The following is a 17,312-nucleotide window of genomic DNA, read 5'->3' as shown; positions in this document are numbered from 1 at the left end:
TCTTAAATTTATTTGGTGTGCTAACATGGTTTCATGTATTCTAAGTCTCAGAAGGTGTGTATGCTACAAAAATAGCAAAGTGATTATTTATGCTGTAATTAAGTTATGCTGTGATGCAGTTCATACCCAACACTTGCATACAAAAAGTTGCACATGCATCTTAAATTTCTCAGTCTTCAGGGTGCTACTTATTTCAGGTTTCATACCTTGCCTTCCTTCCTTTCCTTCCACACAGCGCTCTGGGAAGGGGGTACTGTGGCTTTTCTGCTGATTGCTGCCCACTGCCACTGCTGGGCTATGGGCTCAGTACATATTTCAGAGACAGCACTGAGCATCTCCTGCTGATGCTGAAAGCTAAGCCTGACATAAAGAACGCTGCCTTGTGCTGACTTTTCTTTGTCTTTATTGAAGCTCAGAAAAGGATGATGCCAAATTGCAGAATCCCAGCAAGAAGCAGATGGAGAGGCTGCCTGTCATAACTTCAGAAAAGCCCAGTGGGGGAGGAGAGGTCTGTTCCCAGCATCATTGTTTGATGGTAACAGTTCACATGAGTGGTGCTTGCTGCTCACAACTGCTCCACGCTCTCCTGAGAGGTCTGACTGTGGTTGCAGGAGGTTGGGACTGCTGGGACATCTTTGGGTGAAAGCTCTTTCCTGCAAAAACAGAGCATTGATAAGACTCGAAGGAAGAGGTGACCCCACAGGGACTGGGATGCCTGATTCCTTTATATACCTTTGCAAACCTTTGGTAACAAACCTGTCCTGTCTCTAAACTTGGTTCATTGTTTTCCTGAGACTGTGACTATAATGCTCAAAGATACTCAGAGGACTTACTGAAATTATAGAGGTATTTGCAGTGGCAGACCCTGTTTGATTACTACAAAAATACTTTTTTCCCTCATTTCATATCAAACTGTGGATTAGCTCAGTAGTTTTGTAGTCAAATAATCATGTTGGAGCAGATCACATTTATATCTAGTTTCTTGAATATAAACTGAAATATTTTGATGTTAACATTAAATCTAAAATGAAACTGAAAGATATTCAATAGGTCTGAAGACAGTATGTATTTTTATCTGTTCTCTGCCCAGAATCTCCCTCCAAATGACATGAAAGTTTCAAACCAAATATCAGGATGTCCAAGACATGTAAGAGTAAGAAACTTGGAAAATGGATCCAGCTTTCTTGACACACTACACCTGACTGCAAAAGAGGTAAAATACGGAAATATGAACAGGGTGCTTTCATAAATTTTAAAATACGCAGAGTGCAATATTGTTTTTTGACATTTGATTGGTTTTCAGGTTATCAATTGCCAAACCAAAGCCTGCCAAGGGTCACTCATGACCCCAAAGGGCCTGGTGAGAGGTACCAGAGATGGACCAGTTCCACCAGAGGATCTTTTACCTCAGGCAAGAGACTTCCTCAAGCAATATTACAGTTCATTTAAAGAGTAAGTCAACTTGATTTTTGAGTATAAAATCCTCTACCTACCTCTCTGTGAGCCTCCAGGGGGGTTTGGTTTCTTCACAGCTCTTGGTAACTGTCCTGTTACATAGCATGCATTCAAAAATACATAAGGACTGTTAAAAATGCCAGATAAAATTGTCATTGCACTTCACGTGCTCCATCTGTCAATCCCAGATCTTGGGAACACAGGGAAGGACTCTGGACCATGCACTGCTCAGCTCCATCCCTTTGGAGTATGCTACATTCCAGTACATTGAGGATCTCTGCCAGCATTATCTTCTGTTTTCTTGGGATTAGCTGCACTCAGATCAGTCTCAGTGTGGATAATGCCTTTTGTTTGTGCTGTTCCAAGTATCTTTTCTCTGTGTTCCCCTCAAGGCTTTAGGCAAAGATTGGAAGGCCAGTGTTGCTTCTCAGCCTTGCTCTGTGCTATCGGCATAGGCCCAGTGAGCATCCCGAGAGGGGTTTGTGTTTTCACAAACATGGCCATGCTGCAGAGGCATCTTGTTGCAGGAAATGCTGGAACAGCTGGTTGATGTCCAAGGGCTTGCAGTGACATTCCACATGATGAGCTTTCAAGTAACAGTTCAGTGTTTGCTCATCCCATTAGAAAACATTATCAAACTGTCAAAGGGACTCAGCCACATAATGGCCACTTCTTTAGATGCTTTGAACTCCTTTCAAATCCTTCTTCCCTCTGAATCTTTCTGAAAGTCCCTTTCTTACACACAGGCTGTCCTCACCAGCCTATTGCATTTGCATATCCCTGTGTCTCTGCTCATGGCTGTTTGATCACATTGATTTACACTATCTCATATGCTTGCCCTTGATCTTTCATCTTGCAGAAAATGTGAAAACCCTCAGACAGTGCAGGCTATTTTCATTCTGTCTGTAAGACAACAAAAAAATTTTTGTCTCTGCTGTAATAAATATTTTCTAATGTTTTGACTTCACTCTCTGTTATCAAACTCAGGAATTTTAGAGCTGGTTTCCCTGACAAAGGAATTGCTCAGCACTTCCCTTTAGGAATGAAAATCCTACTTACTTTACTCAGAAGAGCTGTGGCCTTGTAAACACAATGGATCTTTGAGAGGACAGTCACTCACAGCCTACATATGCCCTGAAACTCACCTGTTTTCTGGTTTTTATTTCCTTGTGATTTTTTTCAAATTTGTCTAAAAAATCCAAATGTAAACCAAAAACTTACACAGAATAACTTGTGGCCAATCCATGCATGTATTGGGTGGTGAAAGGATTGTACCACTACTAAAATTTCTAGTATGTTAGTTTCTTTATGGGGCCAATAAGCTCTGTCCTTGCACTCCATAAGGACAAGTCTTAAATTGTGAAGCCAAAATATAATGTCTGCACTTTGAATGAAATTTTCATTGTTTCTTTTCATGGCTGTTTCCTGTTCAAAAGGCCAAAAATCAAAGAACAGCTGGGCCGGCTGGAAGCAGTGACCAAGGAGATAGAAAGAACAGGAACCTACCACCTGACAAAGGATGAGCTGACCTTTGCTGCCAAGCAGGCCTGGAGGAATGCACCCAGGTGCATTGGGAGAATCCAGTGGTCCAACCTGCAGGTGAGCTGTGGATCTACACCTAAGCTGTAGCCAAATAGTCCTCAATGGCCTTGCCGTTGCTAGAACATGTCACTGTTTCAATTGAGCAGGACTCCTTCCTGTCCATATCAGGAGATTGGTTTCTTTGTAGTTCTCTGCTTCATGGCTGAATGAAAATGTGTAGCAGTGTGAGTGTGGAAACCAGGTGTGTCATGGAACCTGGTACATGTTAGGTCCTTGGTGGATTGTTATGGGTGAAAATTATGCATATAAGAACTAATAAAAATGAACCTTTGCTGGTGGAGCCACAGTCTTTCCATTCCTTAAGTGCATAGGAAAAATAACAACTTTGCATAACTGTTTCAAAATTAGTCCTCTTTACATTTCTGTTGGAAACACACAGGTGTTTGATGCACGGGACTGTAAAACAGCCAAGGAAATGTTTGAGCATATCTGTCATCATATTCAGTATGCCACAAACAATGGCAATATAAGGTAGGTCTCTAATTTTAATTTTAAATAACAACAATTTTAATTTAAGCAACAAAAATCATATCCAGAACTGGCATCAAAAACCATGAAATAGTTTATCTAAACAATTTTGACAACTTCTTTCTGCTCTTAATTTTCCTGGTACTTACATTTTCCTCTCATGTGTTCCATCAACCATCTTGAAAATTTATAACTTTCATGGCTGACATTACAAAATCTTTTACAATTCCTTGGGAAAAGAGATGAAGATTTGGGGAAGTGGGTAAAGAGGACAAATGATTTTATTTCTACTGGTGTTCATTTTAGAAATGCAAAACATTTTCTGCTGGTCCCAGTTTCTGTGTGGAGAGTGAGGATGTGTTTGTATGTCCCGGGCAGGTCAGCCATCACGGTGTTCCCGCCCCGGACGGACGGGCAGCACGATTTCCGTGTGTGGAACAGCCAGCTGATCCGCTACGCTGGCTACCACATGCCAGATGGCTCTGTCCTTGGGGACCCTGCCACTGTGGAGTTCACTCAGGTACAGCTCCAAACTCACTACCACAGCTGCTTCCCATCTTGGCTAACCCACCTCCCTGGGGCTCCCTCCTCGCACCTGCATGCAGAGTGGTGGGAGGTGAGGAGTGAATGGGGTGTTCTGCCCCACAAGTTCCGGATGCAGGCGGAACAATAATTCCCTACAGTTCTGATACACAAGTGCTGCCCTCCATCTCAGAACATGGTGAGCTAATATTGTCAGGGGACACAAGCAGGCACACAACTTCATCAGCATGGCTCAACATTATTTGAATGGCAAAGAGAACCTTTTTCACTTAGAATTTACTTCAGCAGTTTTCAGAGGGTTAAAATTCTTTTGTCTTCAGATCTGGAGGGGAAACCTGAAAAGAACACAAAATGTGCTTTCTGTATTTGCAGTTGTGCATCGAGCTTGGGTGGAAGCCGAAATATGGCCGCTTTGATGTACTTCCACTTGTTCTCCAAGCAAATGGCCAAGACCCAGAAATATTTGAATTACCTCCAGAAATTGTCCTCCAAGTGCCAATGGAGCATCCAAAGTAAGCACACAGGATTTAGATAATTACATTTTTGCCTCTGCCTCACCTTGGCAGGTTATTGGGCTGTGCCTGTGGCAGTTGTTTTATGAGTTCTTTGTCAGGATGAAACTATGGTAAATCATCCTGAAAGATAAAATGCCTGTTAGAACGATGAAATGAGATTTAAATTAAGGAAGCAAATGACCATTTTGTTGGAAAACTTTTCTCCCAATCTACATTTCAATTATATTCAGAATTTGAAAAATCCTAATTTCTTATGCTAGTGTAATACACATGTAACACTGCACTCATAACAGAGTTTATTGCCTTTCTTTCATTGCTTTTTTCTTCCTGTTTGTTTTGGGACTGGCCTGCAGACTGCAGAACTCTGTAATATGGTTCTGCAGTTGCTGTAGTAGGTGATTCCCAAATACTGCAATAAAAACTGCAGTGAGTTTCAGCAGACCCTGGCCCAGGGGTTCCTCCTAGAACTGGTACTATTTATCTTCCTGGGCTTTTCTGGTTTTCGAGAAAAAGACACACAAATAGCTCCAGCTGCTTGTTGGGCAGGTACGAGTGGTTTAAGGATCTGGAGCTGAAGTGGTACGCGCTGCCTGCGGTGGCCAGCATGCTGCTGGAGGCGGGAGGGCTGGAGTTCACCGCGTGCCCCTTCAACGGCTGGTACATGGGCACCGAGATCGGAGTGCGCGACTTCTGCGACGCGCAGCGCTACAACGTCCTGAAGGTGACTCTGCAGGGAGCTGGGCTGGCTGCAGGGGAGGGAAGGGGCAGGAAGTTTTGGAAAAGAGACACTACCAGTGTTCACTGGGGTGGGAGAGAACCACTTCCTGCTTTGTGAAGCTGGAACATCCTCAAGAACCAGAACTCCAAAATTCCAGTTTACCTTTAAGCTCAGGTGTTTCTGCTGCCATCACTTTCCCCAGCATGAGACTGACTCTTTCCCCTTTTTCTTCTGCACAACATTTTCTTGATACAAAGCTGATGAGGTTGAGAAATCATGGGGTCTCAGTTCCATATAGTAAATTTGCTTTTTCCTTTTGTCTCTCTATTACATGTAGGAGGTAGGAAGGAGAATGGGACTGGAAACAAACAAACTATCATCATTATGGAAGGACCGAGCTGTTGTAGAGATCAATGTGGCTGTGCTTCACAGCTTCCAGGTAAGTCACTGAGTGTGGGATCTGGACAGACACTGAACATTCACTGTCCCCTCTTCCTTTCACTCAGTGGAGATGGAATTATGATTCCAATAGAGTTATTCTTGATTTTCACATGAGAAAGTGGAGGAATTCATATTTCCTCACAGGTAAAGGCAGAAGAGAAAGAAGCAAAGAAAGTTAAGGGAAAGATTTTACATCCTTTTAATGCATTTATCTATGTCTCAAAACCTATGTAAAGCCATTGGATTAATATATTTTATTTTTAATTCAAGTTTAACGTATCATGACAATATGAAAAGTGGGTAAAAGTGAGTCAGAGGCTTTGCAATATGCACTCCCAGTGCTGCAGAGGTAAAATGCTGATGTTAAAGAAAAGATCTAAGAGTTCTTAATCAAAGGCCCGCGCCTCAATCTGTATCTTTAGAGTAACTGCTGATAGTATTTATTTCCCATAATACTCCCTTTACTCTGAGTAAAGTCCTTGAAATATTGACCAAAGCAAGAAGATTACTTTAGCTACCCCGGGTAGAAGGGCAGAATAGGGTTTTTAATGCACGTTTTTCTTTGTGCCATTGTTCTAGAAACAGAACGTGACCATCATGGATCACCACTCTGCCTCCGAGTCCTTCCTGAAGTACATGCAGAGCGAGTACCGCACGCGGGGCGGCTGCCCGGCCGACTGGGTGTGGATTGTGCCTCCCATGTCAGGCAGCATAACCCCTGTCTTCCACCAAGAGATGTTGAACTATGTCCTCACTCCCTTCTATTACTACCAGGTACACATCATCAAAAAGAAAAACCGACCCAAGCGACAACCTCAGCAGTGCAGATGTGATATGGGACGTGAGGGAGTCTGGGTGCCAAGCCCTGGTTCATGAAACGTCACTAGACAGATTCAGAAGTAGCAGACAGGAGCTGTTTTACATGGGAGGTGCTGTTAGTTCTGTTGAATTCTCTGACTTTAAATAAAATGCAGTTTAATGCAACAGAGACTGATACCATATTTTTACTCAGTGGATTGTATATACAGGTTCTATTTGATCTGACCTCTTAACGATACACAAATTGTTTATTTACCATTTTGCATTCCTTCCCTAAAGCATAACTTCTTTTTCTTTAAAGGTGGATGCATGGAAAACACATGTGTGGCATGATGAGACCCGGAGGCCAAGGAAAAAAGAACTAAAGTTTAGCATCTTGGCAAAGTAAGCTGTTCAAATAAGATTCTTCATGCTTTGTCCAACTATTCTATTCTTGTAGTGTTTGTTCTCTACTTCTTTAAGAAACATTTTTATAGTAAGGACCACTTGAGTGGTTTGAATCATAGCCTTACCTGTCCACCCTGAGGTAACGTTCCTATCTAAGGCTCTTGCTCAGCTTCTGAACGATCTTCCAAAGAAAAGTCATACTCCAGCTCAGTCTTTCCTAGCTTGTTTGTGAATCAACCTGAATTAGTGTAGCTCCATGAAAAGTTGTGTGTGATTGTTCTTCCCCAGGGCTGTGCTCTTTGCATCCTCGCTCATGCGAGGGGCAGTGGCCACCAGGGCCAAGGTCACCGTGATCTACGCGACAGAGACGGGCAAGTCGGAGACCCTCGCCAACCACCTGTGCAGCCTGTTCCGCTGTGCCTTCAGCACCAAGGTGAGCAGTACAAGCCAACCACGCCTCCTGGAGACAGGAGTTTGGCTTCTGCAGGCTTTTCCACTCTCCAAACCTGTGTTTGGAATGTTCTGTAAATACAAGATGGACTAGAACTTTGATTTTGTATTCATTTAGCATAATGCTTTGTGAGTTTGGTCAGCAGTCATCTGAGATATCTAAGGCTAGTTCTTATGTCTGCTAGCGATGTCTCATGAGCTTTATTCCTTCTAGATCCTGTGCATGGATGAGTACAATATTTGTGACCTGGAAAATGAAACGCTTCTTTTAGTGGTTACTAGCACTTTTGGAAATGGAGATTCTCCAGGTAACGGAAAGGTAATGTTCACCTCAGAAGTGTGTATGAGACTCAGCTCAAAGGCCAAAGACAAGCCTTTCATTTATCTCATGTCCTTCAGTAAGATATGGATCAGGTTTCAGATCAAAGTATTCTGTCTTAAATCAGAGTATTTTTCTAACCTTAAGTATTTTGTGTATTTTTCTGCAGGCCTTGAAAGACTCCTTGCTCAGACTGAAACTGCTGAGAAACAAAATTAGGTAAAAATACTTTGCTGTTTGGTTTGCATGTGATTGAGTCCTTTAGCACTCCACATAGCAGACCACAGCAATCTTCTATTCATCTCCTGCAGGTATGCTGTGTTTGGTCTGGGGTCCAGCATGTACCCAGAGTTCTGTGCCTTTGCTCATGCCATTGACCAAAAACTGGCCCAGCTCGGGGCTTCCCAGCTCACTCCAGTGGGTGAAGGGGATGAGCTGAATGGGCAAGAAGAGGCGTTCCGCAGCTGGGCAGTCAGTGCTTTCAAGGTGAATATAGAAATACAGCTCATATTCATCCCACTCATCCATTCACTTTAGTTTCCATAAAAATGAGAGAAAGTGAAGGAAACCAAACATCTGAATTTATATCTGAATTTGGAACTCCCGTCTTCTCTACTGCTCACCTAACAAGGAGAGGGAACGGAGTCCCTTTTTTATTATTTTTAATAGCCACACAAAATTGTGTGAACTCTTTTGGATAATGGAATGCTCAGAATGAACAAGTTTGGCATCAAACATATTTTACAGTAGATCCTTTTTGGCTATACTGTTATAGAAGTGGAACCTTACTGAACTCACTGAACCCACACACCAGAGGCACTAAAAACCAGCAATCTGTGAAACTGATAGCTCCTTATTAGGATTATGACAATGCTAAGAATAGTTTTTTTACTGTGGATAGCCTTTATTTTTGTGGGTTTTTTATCTAGGCTGCCTCTGACATTTTTAACATCCGTGGGAGACACAGTATTCAGTTGCCTGAGATCTACACCTCTGAGGAAAGCTGGGACCCTACCAGTTACAGAGTAGTGCATGACTCCCAGCCCATGGACCTGGCTAAAGGTATTGCTCCACCTTCCCCTCCCTGTGCCTTTGCTGCTTCAGAGGAGCTCACTGTGAAGGTTTCTCAGAAGTGCTCTTGGCCCTGCTGGATGCTAGAATGCATATAATGAAGTGCATGGTCAGATTTAAAAAGACACTGGTTTACATTGTGTAAGTTGTCTTTTCCAGCACAGTAACACTGGAACTATCACACATTTGTACAGCCCCAGAGGAACAAAAGCTGAGATGAACTGCTTTTAGTCAGGGAACGGGGCACACATAACTGAAGGTGGTTGGTCACCTTCTAGGGCAAGCGTGGTTCAGTTCTCCTCTGCATATTATTTGAAGGCATTTTAAACAAACATAATCACAAGGTTACCAAGAGTCATATCTTATTTTCTCACCAGCTCTTGCAAACATTCATGCCAAGGATGTAATTCCCATGAAGCTGAAATTCAGGCAGAATCTTCAAAGTTTGAAGTCCAGGTATGCCACCTCATTCTTTTGAATATTGCAATACTACATTTTACTAAAATCTTAAACATCTGAAGTGCCTGGTTATAAACATCTTCTCCCTGCAGTTATTACAAAAGATATTGGATTTTTGTACTGTCCTTAGTAGAAGCACGTGAGCTGTGCAGTCTACAGTGGGACAGCACTTCCACTGGCTGATTCCAGGCATGTTTATTCTGTACTGGACAGACAGGCAGAACTTCAGCACCCAGTTTGTTTGGATACAAGTACTTCACATGCCTGGACTCTGATTTGTTTAAGTCTCTGTGAAGCCCTAAGCTGGTCTGGTATTTGGTAATGAACACAAGGGAGCCCTTGCCAAGAGCCACTGCAGATTTATTCCTTTCCTGTGCAATCCAAGGGAAATCCTGTCAATGTAACCACGATCTGTCTCATTTCTCTTTCTTTGCTATGCAGTCGTGTCACCATTCTGGTTAAACTTCACTGTGAGGCTAACCAGGAAGTGCACTACCTTCCTGGGGAGCACATTGGGATTTTCCCAGGCAACCAGGCAGAATTAGTGCATGGGATCATTGCCCGTGTCAAGGATGCCCCTCCAGCTGGTCAGACCATCAGGCTTGAAACCTGCATTGATGGTAAGTTGAGTCTCTTTAGACAAAACAACAGAGGATGTTGGACAGATTCCTTTAAAATTCCTAAGAATTTTCGCTGACTGAATTTGATTTTGTGATTTTTTCTCAAGTTTCAATAGGATTTTGTGGCTGCTTTTTAGTTATTCTTGGTTCTGATTTTGCCCCTTCTGGAAAATCCATGACTTCACCAGGGTTTGCAGAGGTACCCGAGGTGACGCTGTAATTCAGTTGCTGAATTGGCCATTGACTGCAATTAAATTAATCAGCAGTTTGCTTATTGCTACATGTAAAAGTCCTAAAATAGACATATATGTCCTGTGCATCTTTTCCATATTAGTAGGAACAATCACAGGATTCTGGAACACAGAAAGATGGTTTTCCCAAATGAAAAACTGTGCGTTTCCAAGCGGTGTCTTGTTGTCATGAAGTTTTCTGTGTCAGATCCTCTCCTTACAAAACATTGAAAACCTCACAATAACCTCTTTCAGAAGGGCCCTGTGGTCTGGACCTGCTGCACCCTCACCTGAAGGGGTATTTTGAAGGACAGTGAGTTTTGCAAAGCTCTACAGCAGTCAAATACCACAGGTGTTGCTAAGTCCTTTTCTTTCCCTCATTTCCAGGTGGGTACTGGGCAAGTCACAAAAAGATTCCAGCCTGCACACTACCTGAGGCTTTGACATACTTGCTTGATATCACTACTCCACCCTCCCAACAACTGCTAAAAAAACTCTCCCAGCTGGTGACAGCAGAAGGAGACAAACAGAGACTGGAGGTGCTGTGTCAGGTGAGCCTTAGGGCTGGAGTTTTGTTTGCACTGCTGTCCACTGGGCCCTCTGATGCCCTTTGACTCTGTAGCAGAAGCTCAAGAATTTTTGTAGTGATGGATTTTTATGCCTCTGTTAGATATTCTGTGGTCTTAGAAAGCCAGCCACAGCGAGAGAAGGAGGGGTCTGAGGCTCAGCTTGGGTGTGGGAGCCAGCATCGGGTGTTTCCTGTGTGGTTCTGGGTGGGTCACTTGCCTGCCTGGTTCTCTTGCCTCATGGTGGTTTGTGATGAGACATCCCTGAAGACCTTACCGTACACCTTGCATGTGGAGGAGCTGCAGGGGAGCTGGTAGATGTTTTTGTCAGAGAATTTGCTATCCTGAGAGTCAGAGGGATGTGGCTTTAAATCGTGACTCACAGGTGTGGTGAGTGCTGGCTCCTCCTACCAGGTTCAGGGAGAGTCGGGAGGGCTCAGGACCTGGGACTACACAATTTCATGGATGTGCCATGACAGGGAGCTGAGAAATAAATTCTACTTCAGTTTCTGCATCCTCACTGAGAGAACAGGTGTCTGAGAACATTGTAGTGGAGTTCTGAACTTCCATGTTCAAAAGTAAATTATTTTAGGAAACCCCAGTATTGGTCCTGGCAAAGTTTTGAGAACTCTTTGTTGATTTACCTGAATATTTAATTGACTGTAAAGCAGGAATCTTGTTTATAAGTGACGTTTCAAATACCCCTGCTCTCCTGAACTCAGCATGACCTGGTAATGTTGTGGTGATGCCCTTTGGCTTGTAGTGCACAGAGGAATACAATAAATGGAAGTTTTACAAAAGCCCAAACATCCTGGAGGTCCTGGAGGAGTTTCCCTCTGCTGAGGTCACCACAGCTTTCCTGCTGACTCAGCTGCCACTTCTGAAGCCCAGGTACTATTCTGTCAGCTCCTCCTGTGACATGACAGCCAGAGAGATTCATCTGACAGTTGCAGTTGTAAGCTACAGGACAAGAGGTAATGAACTGTTGTTTTCATCTCTCTCTTAATTAAATGGTATTTAGACTACATTGTGGTTCAGGGGAAAAAACCTGTCTGCCATACAGCATGAAGCATATCTGTAATAAAAAATTTGCATTGTCATTCCTGCAGAATAGTCTCTGCAGAGCAGGTGTTCCTCCTGGGCCAAGATTTGCTAAAATCCTGCACCATCATCAGTGTATCCATGTTTTATAAATCATTACTAGACATACATTTATTTTAAAGCTATAATTTTAAGTATAAAGTGTGCTTTTTTAAAAACAGAGGGCTTGTGGGTGCTATCAGAGGTGTTCTGCCTTGCTCTGCTTTTAGATGGAGAAGGGCCTTTGCACCATGGAGTCTGCAGCACGTGGCTGAACACAATAGAGCTCAATGAAACCGTTCCCTGCTTCATCCGCAGGTAAGGAAAATTAAATAAATAACAGCAGCTCCTAGTTCAGCTTCCTCCGTGGGTTTTCCTTTGGATATTTTCAAGTGATTGGTGAGTTGAAGTTGGAACAGCTGAGTCTGAGAAGAGAGGGAATTCCCTGTCTTCCAGAGATTTGATCTTTTACCGTGACTTTCCTTTAGTAAAATTACACATCATTAGAAAGTTCTGAAATAATTCTATTCCTATGACCCCATTCTCCACTGCAGAGCAAGGAAAGGGGAGGGAACAAGGAGCACCCAATTCAGCCCCACTGCTGCTTTCACACTGGGGACTTGGGCTGTGCTGCTCAGTCATTCAAGCAACTCAACAGTGAGTTTCAGTCTGAAACCAGTTACCTAATTACCATCTTCTTGCCTTTTAGTGCTAATGAGTTCCACCTCCCCGAGGAGCCAGCCAAGCCCTGCATTCTGATCGGCACGGGCACGGGCATTGCTCCCTTCAGGAGCTTCTGGCTGCAGCGCCTCTATGACCTGGAGCACAGAGGTACCTGCAGGGCCCTGGGGCAGGGCTGGCTCAGGGACAGCCCCAGCCCTGCAGCCAGGGGCTCTGCAGCATAGGCACCCCCAAAGGTCAGCCCAGAGCCCCTGCAGGGATCAGCACCCCAGGCTCATCGGGCACTGCACTGGCACAGCCAGTCCATCCCCCAGGGACCATTCCTGTGGGCAGGGGTCCTTTGGGGACCAGGAGGGCACAGCCTGTGTGCCAGTCCTGTGTGCCAGTGGCTGCCCAGGCTCTCAGACTGCCTCTGTCCCTGTGGGTTTCAGGGCTCAGAGGAGGGGACATGACCTTGCTGTTCGGCTGCCGGCAGCCAGACCTGGATCACATCTACAGGGAGGAGACTGAGGAGATGAAGAGGAGGGGAGTCCTGAGAGATGTCTACACAGCTTATTCCAGACTGCCTGGCCAAGAAAAGGTAATGCTGGTTCCTTTGTTCTTTAAGGGTTAACTCCTCCACAATCATCCCTCAAGTTAAGATCTGATCTCTTTTTGTTCTTAAAAAAATGTTAGCATTTTGCTTCAGTGTATTGTGAGCAGACTTGAGATTCTTCAAATGAAGGAAAATCTCCCTGTGCACTCCAGCACAAGCAAACTGTGCTATAAATTGCTATAAATATAACCCCTCACTGACATAGAGAGGCATATCCAGTGCAAACAGCCTTTGGAACTAGAACTGGAACATTTTCAGAAACCTCGTATTTTGCAGGATTTGATTAGCCTATGAGTTAGAAATGAGTTGGCACTGGCCATTTTTCCCCGTTTCAATGGCACAGTGACCATGGAAATTAATTTTATGTAGAAGAATCTTGACTGGGAAAAAATATAACAGAATAAAAGTTATCCACTTTTTAGCTCTCCTGGCAGTTAGGAGACACTGGCATGTACAAGAGTTTTTGTCTGCTCAAGTTTGATCAAGAGACAGGTCCAGCTTCCAAATCTGGGCTTGTAAAGGGCACCCTGAAGGCATTTTTCACCCTTGCTGTGGTGCAGGACAGAGCTGGAGCAGACGGGGCACTTGGTGCTCAGACCCACGATGGACTCCGAAGAGCCAGCAGCCAGAGCAGCGTTTCAGGAGCCGGGTGTGCTGATGGTTTCTGTGTTCCCAGGTCTATGTCCAGGACATCCTGCAGGGGCAGCTGGAGGCCCGCGTGTGCGAGATGCTGCACGGGCAGCAGGGCCACGTCTACGTGTGCGGGGACGTGCGCATGGCGCGGGACGTGGCCGCGGCGCTGCGGGCGCTGCTCGCCCGGGCCCTGCACCTCAGCTCGCAGCAGGCGAACGAGTACCTCCAGCAGCTCAAGGTAGCTCTCATCGCCGGCCGGTCCCTCCGGCGGGCGGGGCACGGGCGGCCTCGGGTGCTGTGGCTGTGGTGAGCTGCTGTGTGTGCAGGCACAGGGCCCGGGCTCTGAGGGAGCAGCGCAGCTGTGCCTGCCATGGGCTCCCGTGTGTGAGCTCTGAGGGAGCAGCCCGGTGCCCCCGCACTGCCAGCGCGGCTTCTGTTCGGTCAGGGTGAGAGAGGGACTCTGCTCTTGCGCGGGGGGTCCTGGGGATCAGCTTTGCAGGGTGTTGGGATTTGAGGTTTTATTGTACCAACAGAGGAAAAGTGAGTTCAGGAATTTTGTGGGCCCATCACTAAGAACCCCGTGCCTGGGGCTGCTGCTTTTTCAGACCCTCTTGTTATCACAACTCGTCCTGGTGCATTTGTGCCCCGGATTCAGGGAGCTCCCTTTCACTGGCAGTAACAAAATCTACAATCACAGAACCAGTGCTACAAAAGGCCTTTTAGTTACTGAACTGATGGATAAGGAGTAGCTGGCAGCATTTCGTTCATCTCTTGGGTGTCCTTTCTTTTTGCAGAGCCAAAAGCGATACCATGAAGATATATTTGGGGCTGTGTTCCCACATGAAGTCAAAAGAGCTTTGCAACCCACCAGCTGAAGAACAAATCCACTTGTGCTTTAGACAATACTTGCACATTGTTGTTATTTTCAAAAAACAAAGAGTCAAATCCTCCTTCTTATACTTGTTCAATCATGCATGGGTATAGGATTGTAGGATTTGACTCATAAACCTCAGCCTTAATTAAGTAAAATATTAAATTTAACTTTTATTGCTATTTATTCTGACATTTTAATACATTACCTTAATAGTGAAAGTGCAAATTATTTTTTTAATACCATCTATGCTAGGATAATCTGGTGGTTTTTATACATACTAGGAAAATTACAGTTTTGTACTAAGTTACCTGGAGCTGAAATCTTTTTTTTAAATGTACTGTTTATCTTTGCGACCTTATTTATATCAGATTGGTTTACTTGCATATTATCTTCACTTGAAAGCAAGTGAATGCATGGTTGTGTTGCTGGGAGTTGTCTGGCCACGTGCCTGGATCTGGAGCAATGTTTGCAAATGAAATAATAATGCGCTGGTTCCCAAGTGGCACCACCTGCTGCATCCACCTCATGTGTCTGCTCAGCAGGTAGCAGTGGGGAGTTGTGCTTTGTGGGACTCAGGTACACGAACATCAGCTGTTGTTGTTACAGAGCCTATAGCAGGAAGGTTCCAAAAACTCCAAAGCACTTTGTACATTTGAATTCTATGCTCTGGTTTACTTGATTTGTTTGTAATAAATCTGTCTTTATACTCACACAAAGGATGTGGATCAGTGAACCTCTTCTTGCTCTTGGCTCCAGCCTGCAAAGGCAGAGGTAACAAGCAGCTCCCAGGCTGTGGTGAGGTGGGTTTGGCTCCTCCCTGAGCTAATGGCATCTCCAGCAGTCATAGCCTGCCTATCAGCAGTTTTGCATTTTTGTTACTGCCAGGCAAGTGTGAGTTTGCACCAGGGAGTGAGACTGGCCTGAAACTGCCCTTGTTGTATTTGGACTCAGGCTCTTTCTAGGTATTGCAGTTACATCAGAAATAGTTCCTTCTCTGAAATTACCAGGACTATTTGAGCATATTAAAAAGGTGAGATTTTCCTGCCGTCCCTCATCTCCAGGAGCTGGAATTGATGAAGGCAGCGTTGAGACTCTAAAGTCAGCAGTTCTGTGTGTGAACAGTGTGTTTCACACATGCTTCAGGACAGCCCTTGGCCCCTGGAACTGGGCTGAGGTGGTTGTGCACCTTGCTGGGCTGGGACTGGACTGGGAGTTGCAGATTAACACTTTCTGAAGCAATTAGTGGCTTGTTTCATTGACATTTAAGCCAAATTTATATGGCCTTAAGGGAATGCAGCATCCGTAACAGGCCATGTGCCAGGACACTGAGGTGCAGACAGACCTTGCTCTTAGCCTCATTCTGTACCTGGTTTTGGGTGCTGGTAAAACCCCCAGGAGCTGGGCTGAGCTGGGGCAGCTGGAGAGTCCTGGGCTGGCAGCACAGGAGCACTGCTGGCTGCCCTCCACCCCTGAGTGTGCTGGGTGCATTCCTGGGCTTTGGGGAGCAGTCTGACATTGGGATATACTTGGAGCCTGATTTTCATTACACTATTGACTGAAGGAAAAGGAAGGGACTGTGTGGACAGAGCCCATGAGTGCAGGGAAGTGAGAGAAGGTTGGGCCCTGCATCACGGAAATGCAGGAAAGCTGGGGGCTCATAGGGACAGGCAGGGGCTGGGGGATGATGGATGGTTAAGGCTCATTGGAAACACCTGAGGCTCGTTAGGGACACCTGAGGCTCGTTAGGAACACCTGAGGCTCGTTAGGGACAGCTGAGGCTCGTTAGGGACAGCTGAGGCTCATTAGGAGCACCTGAGGCTCGTTAGGGACAGCTGAAGCTCGTTAGGGACAGTTGAGGCTCACAAGGGCCAGCAAAGGTCTGTGGGGCAGGGTCTGGCAGATGCTGCTTGTGTTGGGGTGATGTGCAAGGCTGTGGAGCTCTGGGCCCTGGAGACAGTGAGGCCAGGTAAGTGAAAGGCTTTTTCTTCTCCTTGGTGTTTTGGTAATGCTGTGTTACGTTGTCCGTGTGCGCAGTAACGCTGCTGGGAGCCAGGGCTGGAGCTGCTGCCTCGGCTGGGAGGAGCAGGCTGACCTCCGAGGCTGAGGCTGGACGCGGTGTGTCCAGTTTGCCAGACCCTGCTGCAGTCTGTTCATTTGTAGCCTGAGCTGTGCTTTGTGAGTTGTTATTTGGCATCTCCTCTGAGCGAACCCCCATTTCTGTGGCTGCTTTGGGATGTTTTGCTGTCGAGCACCCAGCTGGGTTGATGAAATGTTCCTGTTGGGTGTGGGGGTTTTGGATGCCCTCGGGCGTTGCAGTGCAGCTGGCAGGGGCTGGAAACGCTCCCTTCGTGCTGGGTTTGTCTCTGTTGGGGGGTGTGTGCTGGCTGCTCCTGTTCCTGTTTGCTGTGGCTCTCCCAGGGCAGAGGGACCCCGATGTTGGTGTCTCCTGGGGCAGTTCTGGGGTACAGCTCTGAGCAGGGAAACATCAAACTGCTCCAGTCACAGCCAGGGCAGAGCCTTTGTGCTGGGGGACTGCAGTTTGTGTGGTTTGGTTTGTTAAATGAAACATCTCTGCCCTTCAAATATAATTGAGAATTAAATTTATTATTTCTTATTCTTTATAAAAGACAACAAAGCTCAGCTTATCTTAAGCTTTTTATTGCTTGCATGTGAGATGTAGATAAGATGGATGAGATGTAAGACTGTGCTTTTATGATGCCCTGGCCCATTCCTGGCAGGACGGCACAAAGCTGCTGTTATTCTGGGCGCAAAGCTGCTGACAGCAG

The 17,312-nt window shown here is 45.4% G+C and overlaps 1 protein-coding gene across 1 annotated transcript; it reads left to right on the top strand.

The window, feature by feature from the left end:
• The first annotated feature begins 435 nt into the window (after nt 1-435).
• On the top strand, nt 436-15,158 carry NOS2 (nitric oxide synthase 2). Its single transcript, XM_058817701.1, has 25 exons — nt 436-508; nt 1,091-1,213; nt 1,304-1,452; nt 2,892-3,054; nt 3,437-3,528; nt 3,904-4,045; nt 4,441-4,580; nt 5,130-5,304; nt 5,639-5,740; nt 6,322-6,516; nt 6,863-6,945; nt 7,237-7,381; nt 7,613-7,717; nt 7,887-7,936; nt 8,029-8,203; nt 8,647-8,779; nt 9,166-9,244; nt 9,689-9,867; nt 10,485-10,652; nt 11,434-11,637; nt 11,974-12,061; nt 12,453-12,574; nt 12,856-13,004; nt 13,696-13,890; nt 14,447-15,158. Exons 1-25 carry the CDS (start codon nt 458-460, stop codon nt 14,525-14,527), a joined length of 3,288 nt encoding a protein of 1,095 aa, XP_058673684.1. The 5' UTR covers nt 436-457; the 3' UTR covers nt 14,528-15,158.
• The last annotated feature ends 2,154 nt before the right edge of the window (nt 15,159-17,312 follow it).

This window comes from Ammospiza caudacuta, chromosome 20, assembly GCF_027887145.1.
Source record: "Ammospiza caudacuta isolate bAmmCau1 chromosome 20, bAmmCau1.pri, whole genome shotgun sequence".
NCBI classification, from domain to species: Eukaryota; Metazoa; Chordata; class Aves; order Passeriformes; family Passerellidae; genus Ammospiza; species Ammospiza caudacuta.
The sequence above is the reverse complement of the archived record's forward strand: the minus strand, read 5'-3'. Positions and strand labels throughout refer to the sequence as shown.

Bases quoted from the DNA above. Each gene is read 5' to 3' on its own strand.
- NOS2 (XM_058817701.1), top strand. From the start codon at position 458: ATGGAGAGGCTGCCTGTCATAACTTCAGAAAAGCCCAGTGGGGGAGGA. The intron at 7,937-8,028 runs GTAAAAATACTT...CATCTCCTGCAG, and splicing joins CTGCTGAGAAACAAAATTAG to GTATGCTGTGTTTGGTCTGG. The intron at 13,891-14,446 runs GTAGCTCTCATC...TTCTTTTTGCAG, and splicing joins AGTACCTCCAGCAGCTCAAG to AGCCAAAAGCGATACCATGA.